At 41.2% G+C, this 15,105-nt stretch overlaps 2 protein-coding genes across 3 annotated transcripts in view; one reads left to right on the plus strand and one right to left on the minus strand.

The window, feature by feature from the left end:
• The window catches only part of GUF1 (GTP binding elongation factor GUF1), a 50,405-nt gene extending 39,209 nt beyond the window's left edge, over nucleotides 1-11,196 (minus strand). The window contains exons 1-4 of one of the 2 annotated variants that reach the window (XM_077815705.1): nucleotides 10,614-11,196; nucleotides 6,670-6,781; nucleotides 4,956-5,104; nucleotides 4,615-4,695 (exon numbers count right to left, since the gene is read on the minus strand). In XM_077815705.1, the coding sequence (XP_077671831.1) occupies nucleotides 4,615-4,695; nucleotides 4,956-5,104; nucleotides 6,670-6,781; nucleotides 10,614-10,763 (492 nt within the window). In that variant the 5' untranslated portion in view covers nucleotides 10,764-11,196. Of the gene's footprint in view, nucleotides 1-4,614; nucleotides 4,808-4,955; nucleotides 5,105-6,669; nucleotides 6,782-10,613 lie in introns of those variants that run through there. The other variant, XM_077815706.1, reaches the window with a different exon arrangement.
• Nucleotides 11,197-11,302: 106 nt separating this feature from the next.
• YIPF7 (Yip1 domain family member 7) overlaps nucleotides 11,303-15,105 on the plus strand; it is a 52,205-nt gene continuing 48,402 nt past the window's right edge. The window contains exon 1 of the mRNA XM_077814590.1: nucleotides 11,303-11,781. The gene's annotated coding sequence lies outside the window, so the exon portion shown is untranslated. The remainder of the gene's footprint in view (nucleotides 11,782-15,105) is intronic.

Consider the following 15,105-nt stretch of genomic DNA (forward strand, 5'->3'; position numbering starts at 1 on the left):
TACTACTGATGTATTTATAACTAGAGCAGTACAAATAACTGATTTGTTAGTTGGTTGGCAGTTCTGTAAAAAAAGTCATTTCTGGTCAACCAAAACTGAATTTTTTCAGAATTTCCAGTGAATCGAAAATTTGGAAAAAATTTCAGGTCAAACAAAACATCCCATTCAACTTGCAAAAAAAAATTTTGGTTTTGGGCATTGTTAAATTTAATTTAGGCAGCTAGGTATGAGATTAAGTCCAAGACCTCCATGGTACCATTTTCCAAAATGCTTCCATTTACACATACACAGAACCAGAAAAACAGGCAGAACTGGAAGGTTTCAACAAATGGATGAGATGATAGTATAGGGAGGAGGGGTTTAGGTTTACTAGTAACCGGGGAACCTTTTGTGAAAAGAGGAGCCTATGCAGGACGGATGGATTTCACCTAAACCAAAGAGGAACAAAACTGCTGGCATGTAAAATTAAAAGATTGTAGAGGATTTTTTAAAGTAAGGGCAAGGGGAAAGCCAACAGGTGCAGAGGTACACACTATTTGGGCAAAGACGTCCTTTAAGAATAGGTTGACCAGACGTCCCAATATTGCGGCTTTGGACGCTCTGGTGTTTTTTGGGGGGTTTTTTGCGCTTCGGCAACTCGACTTCGGCCGGTTTTTTTTTTTTTTTTTGCTTCCCCCATGTGTCCCAGTATTCTGTTGGTTTCATCTGGTCACTCTATTTACGAATGAATTTATTAAAGGGGGAACTCTATATCCAAGTAAAGAGGATAGGAAAGATTTTGATAAAGTACAGGTAGGAGCTAGTGTGGAACAGTCAAATGAAGCAGTTCCATTTAAACATCACACATGAAGACAAGCAACTGAATACTGACAAAATGTACAAGTGCCTATATACAAATGCTAGAAGTCTAAGTATTAAGATGGGTGAATTGGAATGCCTGGCATTAAATGAAAATATTGATGTAACAGGAATCCCGGACACTTGGTGGAATGAAGATAATCAATGGTGCATGGTAATCCCAGGATACCAAATATACACAAATGACAGAGTAGGTCATTCTGGTGGGGGAGTGGCACTGTATGTGAAAGAAAGCACGGAGTCAAACTAAAAATCTTAAATGACTCAAACTGTACCATAGCATCTCAAGGATAGAAATTCCATGCTTGAACACTAACAGTATAGCAATAGGAATATACTACCTACCACCTGACCAGGATGATGACTGACTGTAAAATGCTCAGGGAGATTTGAGGGACTACAAAAACAGAAAACCCCACAGTAACAGATTTCAATTATGTCTCCTAAGGAAGGGATGCTGACACCATAAACAACTGTTTCTAGAGCAGCTTGTCCTACAACCCACAAGAGGAGGAGCAATTCTTGATTTAATCCTAAATGGAACAGAGAATCTGATTGACAAGGTGAATATAGCTGAACCGCTCAGTAATTAAATTTAAACATCCTGGGGGGAGGGAATGAAAAAACTCTCACCAGAGTACCATTTAACTTCAAAAAGGGGAATTACACAAAAATGAGGAAGCTACACAGACAGAAATTAAAAGGAAAAGTATAAGGGTGAAATGCCAGCAAACTGCATGGAGACAACTTAAAAACACTGTAATAGAGGCTCAAACTAAATGAAAACCCCAAACAAACAAAAAAACCTAATAAAATAACCAAAAAATGTCACCATGGCTGAACAGCAAAGTAAAAAGAGGCAGTCTGAGGCAAAAAGGCATCCTTTCAAATTGAAAATCAAATCTTACTCAGGAAAATAGATAGGAGCATAAAATCAGGCAAGTCAAGCATAAAAGTGTAAGGTAACAGGCCAAGAAAGAATTTGAAGAGCAACTGGCTAAGGACAGAAAAACTAAGAGCAAAAAAATTTTAAGTACACCAGAAGCAGGAAGCCTGCCCAAAAATCAGTGGGGTCACCAGATGATTGAGGTGCTAAAGGAGCACTCACGGAAATCAAGGCCATTGCAAGAAGCTAAATGATTTCTTTGCATCGGTCTTCACTGAAGAGGATGTGGGGGAGATCCCCACAGCAGAGCCATTTGATGTCTTGGGTGACAAATCTGAGGAACAGTCACAGATTGAGGTGTCAATACAGGAGGTTTGGGAACAAATTGATAACTTAAACAGAAGTCACCAGCACCAGCTGATATCCACCCAAGAGCTCTGAAGAAATGCTAACATGGTATTACAGAACTACTGTGTTACATAGCCTATTGCTTAAATCAGCTTCTGTGACCAGCCAGATAACCAGGCTGAGTGGCAGGCAGCCAAAGGAGTGGCTGCAGGGGAAACAGCCAATTCGGGCAGTGGCTGCAGACAATCAGGGCCCAGCCAGCCATATAAAAGGAAGCTGCAGACCAGAGTGAGTTAGTCTACTGCAGGGAGCCCTAGGGAGAAGACTGGCATCCTAGAGGGCTACAGAGAGACCAGTACCGGGGATGGCCGGGTGCTAGCAAGGAAGGAGCAGCCCAGCTGTGGACTGCCAAGTCTGTGAGGAGTGGCCGGACTCTTGTTGGAGTCCCCTGGGGGGACCAGCTGTTGACATGGCCGGAGGGCTGTGCCAGGAAGCAGATGCCAAGAGAAAGGAGCCATGACGGGTCTGCAGGTGGAGGAGAGGATGGAAGAGCCACCACCACCTGAGGATGCACCCTCTAGGACTGAGTTAATTCCTGAGACGCCCAAGCAGGAGGCACCAGTGTGGTGAGTGACCCCGGGAGGGTAGCTAAGTCACACCAATTTTTTAAAAAAGCTCCAGCGGGGAGCAATTACAGGTTGGTAAGCTTAACTTCAGCATCCAGCAAACTGGTTGTAACTACAGCAAAAACACAGAATTATCAGACACTTCGATGAACATATGTTGGGAAAGGATCAACATGGCTTTTATAAAGGGAAATCATGCCTCACCAATCTAGTATAATTCTTTGAGGGGATCAACAAACATGTGGCTAAAGGTGATCCAGTGGATATAGCATACTTGGACTTTCAGAAAGCTTTTGACAAGGTCCCTCACCAAAGGCTCTTAAGCAAAATAAACAGTTATGGGATAAGGGGGAAAGTCCTCTCATGGATCAGCAACTGCCTAAAAGATAGGAAACAAAGGATAGGAATAAATGGTCAACTTTCACAATGAAGGGAGGTAAGTAACAGGGTCCTCCAAGGATCTGTACTGGGACCTGTGCTGGTCAACATATTGATAAATGATCTGGAAAACGGGGTGAGTGGTGAGGTGGCAAACAATACAAAATTCCTCAAAATAGTTAAGACCAAATCTGACTGTAAAGACTTAAAAAGGATCTCACTAAACTAGGTGACTGGGCAACAAAATGGCAGATGAAATTCAGTGTTAAGTGTAAAGTAATGCACACTGGAAAAAATAATCCCAACTACACGTACAAAGCGATAGTCTAAATTAGCTGTAACGACTCAAGAAAGATCTTGGAATCATCGTGGATAGTTCGCTGAAAACATCCGCTCAATGTGCAGTTGCAGGCAAAAAAGCAAACAGAATGGTAGAAACCATTAGAAAAGGGATAGATAAGATAGAAAATATCATAATTCACTACCTATGTATTCAATATATTCATAAATGATTTGGATAATGGCAGAGAATACACTTAGTTTGCAGATATTAGTGTTTGAAACATGGTTATAACTGCTAATAATCATTAGCCCTTTATAAACTATTTATAAATGAAACCTCAATATAAAGTATGACAGATAATTGTACAAATCAATCTCATTTCAGTGTTCTATAGCTCCATTATTGGGCAGCACTTCAGGTTTCAACTGCACATCCTATTTGAAATTAAAGTTTAAACAAACACAGTTTAACACTATTTACCTGCCTACAACTACTGACTTGGGTGCACTTTCAGAAATATAGCAACATCTAATGTTATTTGATATCCTGTTGCTTTAACAAGATGAATTTTCCTGAAAATAACTGTTTACTAAATATCTACTCTGGCCCTCTGAAGAGGCACAAATACCAAAGTTATGTTTTTAGCTAGTATAGCTAAACTAGTATACTAGTTTACTAGTTAACTAGTATAGTTTTTAGCAATACTATCCTATAGATAGAGTTGCTCCCCAAAGCAAAATTTTAAATTCAAAATCTAACAGTTTGAAGTGCTGCTGACTGTATCCCAAAACTAAACAAAATGAGTATACTTGTCTTACACTGGTCTGATTTGCATTATTACTGTATCAGAATTCCAGAATCAACTTGGCCCTGGGGGGCTTTATCCTGTGAGCTGCCGAGCACTTCCTGGAAGAAGCTGAGTGCCTTCATCTCCACAGACTTTAATGGCGTTGAAGGCACTCAACAGCCCAGAGGATGAGTTCAGCACTTTGTAGGAAGCAGGGGCTAATCCTGCAATATTACTGGTTAAGCTTATTACATGTTCATTTCATAGAACTAGCATATCCACAGGCGCATGTCTAACTGGTACTTCCTAAGTCATTTTCTCATTCTTTGCTGAGGTGGCAATAGCGCTTTTTCCAAAGGGTAACAAAAAAGTGGAAGTTTAAGCGACTTAGGAAAACTTATAAGGTAATACTTTTTATTACGCAGAATATAAGAATTTGGAACTCTACCTCATTTGCATCCACTACAAGAATGACACCTTGACAGGCAGACAGTGACCGTGATACTTCATAGCTAAAATCTACATGACCCTGTGAAGAAAAATTGGTATTTAGAACACCACGTACAACTTTAACTAGAATCATTTGCAGTAGGAGTCTGGTTGATTTCATCTGTATGGTATTAACACATCAGCTCAAGCCCCTGTGGAGGAAAAATATTCAGGATTAATTTACAAACTTAATAGCACAGAATGATGGGCAAACCTAACATTTCAAAAGAGTAAGAGTATTTTAAAGTAAGGACATTTAGGGTTCATATGATTTTTAGCAATATTTAATACTTAACTTACTGGTGTGTCAATGAGATTTAAGAGGTAGTTCATTCCTTCATAACTGTAAAAGAGAGATGCAGTCTGTGCCTTAACTGTGATCCCTCTTTCCCGTTCCACTTGCAGTTTATCCAGCACTTGTTTATTTTGGTCAGTTTTAGCAATTGTTCCTAAAAACACATGTTTTAAAAATTGAATTAGGATCTTATTTTACGCAAGTATAATTTTGCACTGTCTAAAAGGAGTATGATAGTTTCTAATACAGACCATAGCAAACTACTGAGTGATCCAAGGGGAAACGATTCCTTCCCCAAAATTTAAATATAGATTTAAATGGTGACTTTATGTAAGAGCAAAGCTCGACAAATCCACTTTCCAAAGGCACACAGGACACTTTCCTTCATGAGTGGGGCTTATCCATCAGTTTATGCAGAATCTAAGCTTTTGATTAAAATAAAAGTTTCAAGATCTTGTGATTACAAGAAGTTATTTTTGTAATGTGAAATGATGCAGTGTTATGTTTCTGAAGCTACAGACACCCTGAGGGAGGCTGAAGACCTATAAATCATACTCCAGACCATAGCCTGGGAGTTCCTTTGGGGTCGGGGTCAAAGGAATTCCTACCCCTTGGATCATTCAGTAGCAGCACACTTCCTTCATGTCTACTAGAAATCCAACCTCACAAATGAAGCAGCATCTCTGTCACTTGCACCCTTTCTACTTGGGGCATGAAACAGTCAGCAGATCTGCAAAACAGCAGAGACCCCACAGGATCTGCACTGAATTCTTAATGTGCACACTGCAGAGACAGGTCAACAAATGGGTGTGCATTCCCAGCATACACTCACCCAGAATATAATATAGCCATACTGATTTCACTAAAGCTACACCGCCATAATCATGAAACAAGGTCCACTACTTGTTCCTAAGAGTGATGTGAACTAGAGCAGGTTGAAACATTTTCATCTAAATGAAATTTCTGTGTAATGTGCTATATTGTTAAAGCCTAAATATTTTGTAGATATGTAGCATTTCCACAAAATTTTGCCAGGAAGGTTTTTGAGCCTGGGGCACATAGAGAGAAGAACTAAATCAGACAGAGAAGAGCGATGAACCTGGATCTCCCACATCTCAGCCCAGTACACCAAGCTATAAAGTATGTGACACATACCTTCCCCTGACCATTCCATTTTCACAAGAACATACAAAAGATTTTTTTGCTCCAAAGTCAGTCAGCAATATCTGCCATCATCGAAATGGGAGGGATGACCCTGAAGTACTTGTGTTAAATTTTACCCCTCAAAACCATTCTCTTAATTTCCAGGTTTTAACAGTCCCCTTCTGACTGCCCAAAATTTTCTATGCCCTTCAAACTCTGACAATAAGTACAATAAATATTGTAGGTACTGACCTACTTATTGTTTGTCAGGAGTTGCACAGAGACCACTACATTTCTAAATATAATCTATTCATCCCACTCCCCAACACATCCCCTCCTTGGTTCTTTTCCACCCTCCTCGTTTTATTTTTTGTTTGTCTAGTTGAGATTATTTTGCAATACACCAAAATCTATCTTGCTGTACAACTGATGGTGTATGTACATGAGATGCCCAGGACTAGAACAGCATGGATATTAGAGATGCTGTGGTAGAACTGTACTAGGAAGTCTGCACAGTGCCTGCCCACATAAGAAGTACAGATAACTAAAAACACCGTGTCTAATCACAATGCTTACCTGTAATTTCCAATAGCCTGTCTGCTAGAGTGCTTTTGCCATGGTCTACATGAGCTATGATACTGAAATTTCTAATATTTTCAACAGGAAATATAGACGTATCCAGTTTTTCCTGAAAAACATAAAATGTAGAGATTCCTATTCACAAACAGATTAGGGTGTAATTTCACAAACCAGGGTGCAGAATGATACTGTATACATGAAACTAGTAACTCCTCATTCCCTTGTTTTTTTGGAACTTGAAAAATAGTTTCATCGTTACTTCTCCTCCATCTCCTCTTCCTTTCCCCATCAGGGTTTGCATTGCCACTGAAGTCTGTTTCAGTAACTTGTACAAACATTTGTGAGATTAGTACATGAACAGCTACCATTAAATCTATTCAATGTTCTATCGGGACAAAAATGTAAATAGAGTATTTTGAAGCAGCTTTGCACATGTTTATGCATTCTAAAATAATTCTGAGGACAAGCTAGGGAATAGGGTAAATAGTGCAAGTGTTTCAGACACTAGGTAATTGAGATTATGCTATGGCTCACCTTTTCATTCTGTGAAGTTTCATTTCCAGCTGCAAGTGTAACCTGAGCAATTAATTCCACTACACAATTAGTCTTTTCGGAACCATTCCCCCAATAATTACTAAGTATCAATTCTATTGAACTACCAAGAGGAAGGAGAGTTAGAGGGCAAAGAAAAGACACACAAATAGCTTTTCAAAGACAGACTGGTCACCAACTCGCCAGTTCAGGCACTGGAGGTAGAAAGTTGGAACGAGGTGACAGATGGAAGAGGACCAAGTCACCTAAACCAAAATAAAAATAAATCTGGACACGGTTCTTGCTTATGACTCTCTGTATATATTAGTCAAATAATGTCAAACTTATTCCTGAAGCGGACTGAATTGCATTTTTAGCTGTAGGGAGAACCAGGGTATAAACTGAGGCATGCATATGAGCAATCCGAAGTGGAACTCTCACTAATATCAGCAGGTAGCGTGCAAAGACTCAGGGAAGACTATGCCGCTATGTATTAAGATTCGTTAATTGGTCAATATTTTATTGACCCATTCAGCAAGAAAATATGCTCAGCTTCATGATCCCTCCTATTTCTGCCTCTTCCTTCCTCATACTACTTTGGTTCACTGCCTCCTCTGCTTCTTTCTCCCATCTATATTTGCTTTCCTGCAGCAATTTACCCCCACCCAACCCTTTCCCCATCCTATCTGCTAATACTTGCAAAATAAAATGCTGCCTTTTAAAGTGACAGTCTTCGGTATTAACATCCCAATAAGTTTAATTGGAGTTGTGGGGTGTTAACACCTAACAGCTATTTTGAACTATCTGCAGATGCAGGAAAACAGTGTATAAATGCTTACATTTAGAAAATACATTTACAACTTTTTTAACCTTAATAAAAGTTTAAATTCTGCAGAATGTGAATATGCCAGCCGGCCATGTAAGTACATCAAGTGGCCAATCAAGTCCTTTTTGGAGGGATGTTATAAATTTCTGAAGCAAACTTTGTTCTGTGGCTGACTTTTAGCCTTCGTTCAACTACAAAGATTGCGCAACTGAGTCTCAGAACCCAATTATGTAAATTTTTAGGCAAAAAGGTCTCCCACTCACTTCCATGGGTGATATCCGTATAAAGACTGCAGGATCAGATCCTAAGTCTCCTATATAGGCCATTTTCTGGGCCATGTAACAGGCACTGTTATGCATGCTGTAACTCATTTTTTCCCCCCAAAAAAACAAAACCCATGCACTGTTCAGGGACTGCTTAGTCTCCAACTGCACTGAATTAGAGTACTGTTAGAAGCAAAAAAGCAATATTGCTGCTGCAATATGCTATCACACTATGTTCAGCAGAAATAATGGGACCTCTTTTTGTTTGTTCTTTAAAAGGCAAAGAATGCATAAAAAACTCAGAACAGTAAATAGATAAGCTATCCTTCCATGTCTATTGCCAAACATTTTGGAGCCTTTTAAGCTATGGTAATACTAGCACTCTGCTTTGTTTTAAAAGTATGCAAATATTGACTAATCACACCTCAAATACCCACAAGTTCAGTAAGAGTTCCCACCTTACAGATGGGGAAACATAGGTGAGCTTGCCCACGCAGCAAATGAGTGGCAGAGCCACAATTAGGACTCAAGTACCTAGCTCCCAATTTGAGCTCAGACCATTAGACACAGTTGAGTTTCAAACTTTATTTAGAACCAGAGCAAACATTAAAATCCAACTGACTGAAAATAGGCAAGCACCAAAACAACATTTTTGGGAAATGACTGATATGAATATACTATCTTTTGAAGCAGTGAACTGACCATAGTTATGCTTACAAAAATGCCAGCTCAATACCGTTCTGCTGTATTCCAATGAAATTCGGTTTGTTTGTTACATTCTTGTAAGCCACCTTAATTTTTAAAAGGTGCTAGATCAATCATTAAGTTTGCTGTAAATGTTGGACATACCACACTTTTTATGAAAAATACAAAGCTTGATACTTTTTCCGTGGGGTGACAATTACATATTTTGTACAATTTACATTTATTTAAATTTGTACAAATAAAATTACCTATCATCGTGAAGATAATCAACTATTCAGTATGTAATCCTGAAGGTTTATGGAAGTATTGCAAGATCAGTGACTAGAGCTGAGACAGTTGTAAGAACATAGCATAAACCGCCTTTTACTAGAACTGATGTAAGTTAAGGTAAGGGTGAAAATACAGAACACAGATATACATAGCAGTGCCAGCCCAACGATGAAGACTCCCCACTCTCTTCCTCATGAAAGTAAAAGCTTGAGTTGTGTGGGTTTTTTTGTTTTTTTTCTGAGCTGGGGAAGGGAGGGAGCATGAACCATCCCAGCTACTATGTATGGAAAATACTCAAATTTCCTTGATGTTCCTGCTTGTTCTCTTACTAAGGACAATAAACTTTTTTTTTTTTTTTTTTTTTAAACAACACAGGAAATTGAACCAGGAACCACAAATAGCAACTCCTTACTAAAACATTCCGAATCTACACTGCAACTACTGTGCTGCAGCTGTGCAGCTATAGACACTTCATAGGTCCATGTAAACGTTTTTTTTTTCTGTCAATATAGCTAAATACTTCTCAGAAGCAGCTGCTAGATCATCGATTCACTGTGCCTACTGTGGGAGTCAACCTAACTATATTTCACAGGGCTTAAAATCTGGACAACATAGCTAGATCAACCTAAGTTTTGAGGTAGACCAGGGCTTATACACAACCAGGGTCAGGGAGGAGAAAGGCAGATGCTGGCCACTGAATATGCACAGAGATCCCTGCTATTGGCAGTGAATACTGTTAAGTGACCTAGATTTACAGTGGGGTGGGAGGAGGTATTGTTTCATGATCTCTGTGTGTATATAAAGTCTGCTGCAGTTTCCACGGTATGCATCCGCTGAAGTGAGCTGTAGCTCACGAAAGCTCATGCTCAAATAAACTGGTTAGTCTCTAAGGTGCCACAAGTACTCCTTTTCTTTTTGCGAATACAGACTAACACGGCTGTCACTCTGAAACCTGTTCCTGTAATTATTTTATGACCAGTCTTCTCATGCTGGGGGAGGGGTGTGTCAAGAACATGTCAGCAAGTCGCAGCCATCTTGCCTATCCCATACTGCTAAATAGGAAAAGGGGTCACAACATAGAAATGCTTGAGAACACTGCTTAACAGGAAGGCTTAACTCACTCTGTTTGATGTATGCATTAAATGCAAACAGATATATGCATTAAATGCAAACAGGGGTTAATCCTCGCAAACAGCATGAGTTAGGCCTTCTTGCTAAGAGAAGAAATAAAAGTTAAAGGGCCAAGGAGACATCCACTTGGGTTAAAGGGATTGCCATCCCCTACCCTACAGTAGTACTAGTTTTCAAATATTGTATCTATTTCCAACAAAAAAAAAACTCATCACCTTCTTATGAGAACTATAGGGACTGGAGAACACAACATGATCCGCGGGGCATTTTTCCATCCACGGTTGAGGACATAACAAAGCAGCAGCGCTACAAGCGCGCCGCAGCCTGCCCCAGACCCCCGCTGCCCTGGTCACAAGCGACAACATGCTGTCCCGAGGGGCAGGGATCGCACGCAGCCCGCGCGGAGGCAGGGCCACGCGGGGCTCAGCCGCGGGCTCCGCAGAACCGCCTCCGCTCCGCCCGGCTCAGGGGAGCTGCGGGATCCATCCAGGGGAAGCTTCAGCGGGACCTGCCCCGCCCAGGGGCAGCGGCGGGAGCCTGCGGCAGGAGAGACGGGAGCAGAGTCACACTCGGGCCAAGGGGCGCGAGCTCGCTCCCCGGCCAGCCGCACCGGCTTGTCAGCGCGTCCCTGTCCCGGGGGCCCGGCTCAGCCGCTCCCTGCTAGCCCCGCACGGCTGGCGCAGCGCCCGCGGAGCCGGGGCCGGTCGCCACGGGGGGCTCTCACCGCCAAGCCGCACGAGCCAGTCGCTGCCCGGGGCCAAAGCCCCAGTCCCAGACCGGCCCCTGCGCGTGCGCCGGTGAGAGGCTGACCCGGAAGCACAAGGGCGAGCCGGGGGGCAAGAGGGGCAGCGGCCTCTGTAGCAACTGCGCACGCGCGGAGTCGGCTTTAAGGGTGGTGGGGGAAGCAGCTGCCCTTTCTCCCAGTCCTGCCCCTCAGGGCACGTCTACCCCGCGGCCTTCCGTCAACCTCCGTAAGGGCAACGTACAGCGCATGCCTGCAGTAGCCGCCTTCTGGGGGTGGGGCGTGTCCCCACCGGGGCTGTTTTCGCTTTCCAAAGAGGGACAGTGCGGCGGGCTGCGAGCCTGGCTTCTCCCGCCTGAAGCAGCTCCTCCCGCGCCCCTCAGAGCCGGGCTGCCCCTGGGGCTCCTGGCTCCCCACTGGTTTGCCCCCGCCCCTCCGTTCCCTGCTGGGATCCTGACGCCGCCCGCGCTCTCAGGAGTGGCCCAACTCCGAGGGGGGAGCCTGGGCAGCAGCCAGGCGGGGAGCAGCCCATTTCCAAGTGGGAAGCCCTGTCAGCAGCCAGGCTGAGAGCAGGGTGGACTTTGTCAATTTTAGGTCTCTATGGAATTGGACAGGAAAGTCAAGAAAGAATAACAGCTGGTGTAAGTAACACAGTGTCTACATCTGATGCATCTGATGAAGTGAGCTGTAGCTCACGAAAGCTCATGCTCAAATAAATTGGTTAGTCTCTAAGGTGCCACAAGTACTCCTTTTCTTTTAGTGTCTACATGGATGGTGAATCACCCTGATTACACTGACATAAGCCCTACACCTCTCACGGAGGTCAGTGTAAGTAGGGTTTTACATTGGCAGGACCAAGGCCGTAGTGTGTTCACGGATATAGGTCAAATTAAGCCGACTTATGTCAACCTAAGCTGTAGCTCACGAAAGGTTATGCGCAAATAAATTTGTTAGTCTCTAAGGTGTCACAAGTCCTCCTTTTGTAACTGCAGTGTAGACCACAGCGAGTGATAACTGCTCAGCCTGAGTAGCCCTTCCTCATGGAGCTGGGCGCATCACAGTCCCATTTTCTAGTCCCTGCTGCCCCTCCCATCTGGGTGATGCAGCAGGTCCCTCAAAGGGAGGCAAAGCTTCCTACTAGATTGGGTCTGGTCCCCACATGCAATTTAGGCAGCTAAACACCTATCTTTCCCAATTTGTGAACCAGTCTGGGTCTTAGGAGGGAGATGATAGGTATCCGGATACCGATCATGAGGCAGCAGTGTGCCTGCTAAGATGGTCAGCTACAGTGAGGCTACCATGTGCCTCTCCAGAGGTAAAATCATAGGCCCCTACAGGGTTAGGTGGCAGCTCAGTGGGAGTTTTGTGGACCATAGTGGTGCCTAAAAATGGGAGTTAAGCACCTCAGTCCATTTGTGGATCCCACCCAATTCCCTAATTAGAGATCATTATTCCTTTGTTAATAAATTTGTTATTTTTAAATGCAAAACATGTTTTGATAAACATACTTACTTAAGGGGGGTTTGTTTAACTAATGAAAAACAATTTAAAAATGCTGGTTTTGTGCATTTTTATTTGAATCCCAATTTCCATCCACATGTGGCTTGACACAAATCACAAGTACAAAATCAATCATCTATTAAGTAAATGCATCCTTCACCATTACTAAAATAATAATAATGTAAAAATGAAGAATCTGAATAAATGTATGTTAATCTAAATAGCTGATTAAATACATTTGTATAGAAGAAGCAACATTTAGTTTAAAGGCTGTCTTTAGTTGCCATGTTACTGGAAACCTTGACTTCAGTTAAATCATATTTGAAATTATAAATTCATCAGCAACATTTTTAGTGCAGCAGTGAGAATGAAATTCTTCTCTGCAAGAGGGGTCTTATTTTGGCCTTAATCCACAAATGGTACATATATGAATAAGGATCCATTAAGTGGATCCCTTTTCAGGATTTGGGCCTATTTTTATAAAGCACTTCAGATGAAAGGTAATTAAGAAATATAAGGTTTATTAATAATATATAAGAATACGTACAAGGAAGTCTCTGCTATAGAAAACTTTCCTACCTATGAATGGAGAAATAAGGTAACTTGGCCCAACTGTTAATTTCTTAATCTGCCATCCTAGTCTTCCAAAACAAGGTACACATAATGGACTGTCTTGTACAAATCCATTTGAAGTATTACATTTAATTAATTTTTAAAATTTCTTTATCTGTTAACCACAACAAAAATATAGGCAGTGTAGAGAAAATGTGAGTCAACATTCTAAATAGTTTTTGTTTTCAATTTCAAAAAATATAAATACATAGTATAACAAATCTAGGAAAGCACTTTCTCTATTCCCATGTATTAAAGTAATATATTTTTCTTTATTACCAGGATTCTCTTGACAGCTTCAGAAGCTGTCCCCAGATATGTTTTTGTGATCATTTCTGATTACATTTCCTTCAGTTTTTTTGAGAACTTTACACTGGTTTTATACTATACTATGCTATGTATAGTTTGAAATTACTTGGTAATAGACTTGCACTGAAATTCCTTCTGTGAGACAGGAATCCTGGTGGTGTGTGGTGTTCTCACTATTTGCCAAATCATTTGTGTTATCAGACAGTTACATTTTGTTCATTACTGTCTCACTATTGCCTTGTTTTCCCCACATCTGTTTGTTGCATCCACCTGTTGTCTTTCATCTTATACTTGTAAGCTCTTCAAGACGGGACTGCCTTGTTTGTATTTGTTTTTAAAGTGCCCTGCACAATAGAACCTTGATTCCTAATTAAAAGCCCTAAATGCTACAACAGTACAAATAATAGTTTGTTACCTTGAAAGCATTTAATATTTTTATCTCATGTGTCATCTGTCTACACCTAACCCAAAGCATAGATATTTAACCTTGTCCATTCTGCTTTAATAATCAAAAATTTTTTTACAAGAAGAGTATTTAAAGAAAACTCACTCCTATCTGTTTTTCCTCATGTTAATTATTGCAAATTGATCTTATCAAATCTTTCACATATTTCAGACCAGCTTGTGGTGGTCTCGCTCTCTCTGTGTCTCATATCATTTTATGAGAACTTGATGTCTTGTTTAATCTTGAATCTTATAGGAACCCTTGAAACCCTCCCCTCCCCCAGTTTAAACTTTATCATTTATTTTTAGTGTCCATGCTTTTTTCTTCTATGGAAATATTGTGTAAATGTTTCCTAGACAGGGGTGAACATCTATGAGTCTAATTTCACTAATTACTCAGTTTAGATATATTTGATTTTCTATTCTCACTTGTCCCGTCTAATCAGGATTTCAGCTGTAATTGAATAAAATGTTTAGGTAATACCAGCATGCCACTCAGCTAAGACAATTGCAGAGATTTGTATCAGATTCTTTGTCTAAAGACATGCCAAATAAAGCAAGTCCAGGAGATGATATGGGGAAGATAAAGGTGTTCTGGAAATGGAGAATGGGTATGACAAGGGCCATGAATCCAGAAAAGCATGATCCGTAGGGTACAGATGAGGAGTAGATCAGTCGTTTTTCTGCTGCACGTGGATAACTTAGAATGATGCATTGAAAATGTTGATTTAACTGAGTGTAATGATGCAGAACATATATACACACTTTCACTGCAAGAGCCATCCAATAATAGCTGGTACCCTACACCAAATTTAACATGAGAAGAACCACACACCTTCCATTCAACTGAACTCACTGAGCATACAGCAGTATCTGTTCCCAAAGTATTGTCTTGACACATCGTAAGAGTGTTCAAGCAGAAGAAGATACAAAATCACCAGACACAGTGTTTGAGTGTGTTAAAGGGATGTGTTCATGCGTTTACGTAGGCCAATGGGCTGAAGCACCACAGCACTGTACACAACACAGCATGTATATGAGATCTGAGAGGAGCCTAGAAAAAAAGTTCCCACAGGTGCAGCTAAATATTGCATTCAGCA

The sequence above is a fragment of the Eretmochelys imbricata genome, chromosome 4 (assembly GCF_965152235.1).
Source record: "Eretmochelys imbricata isolate rEreImb1 chromosome 4, rEreImb1.hap1, whole genome shotgun sequence".
Classification (NCBI taxonomy): domain Eukaryota; kingdom Metazoa; phylum Chordata; order Testudines; family Cheloniidae; genus Eretmochelys; species Eretmochelys imbricata.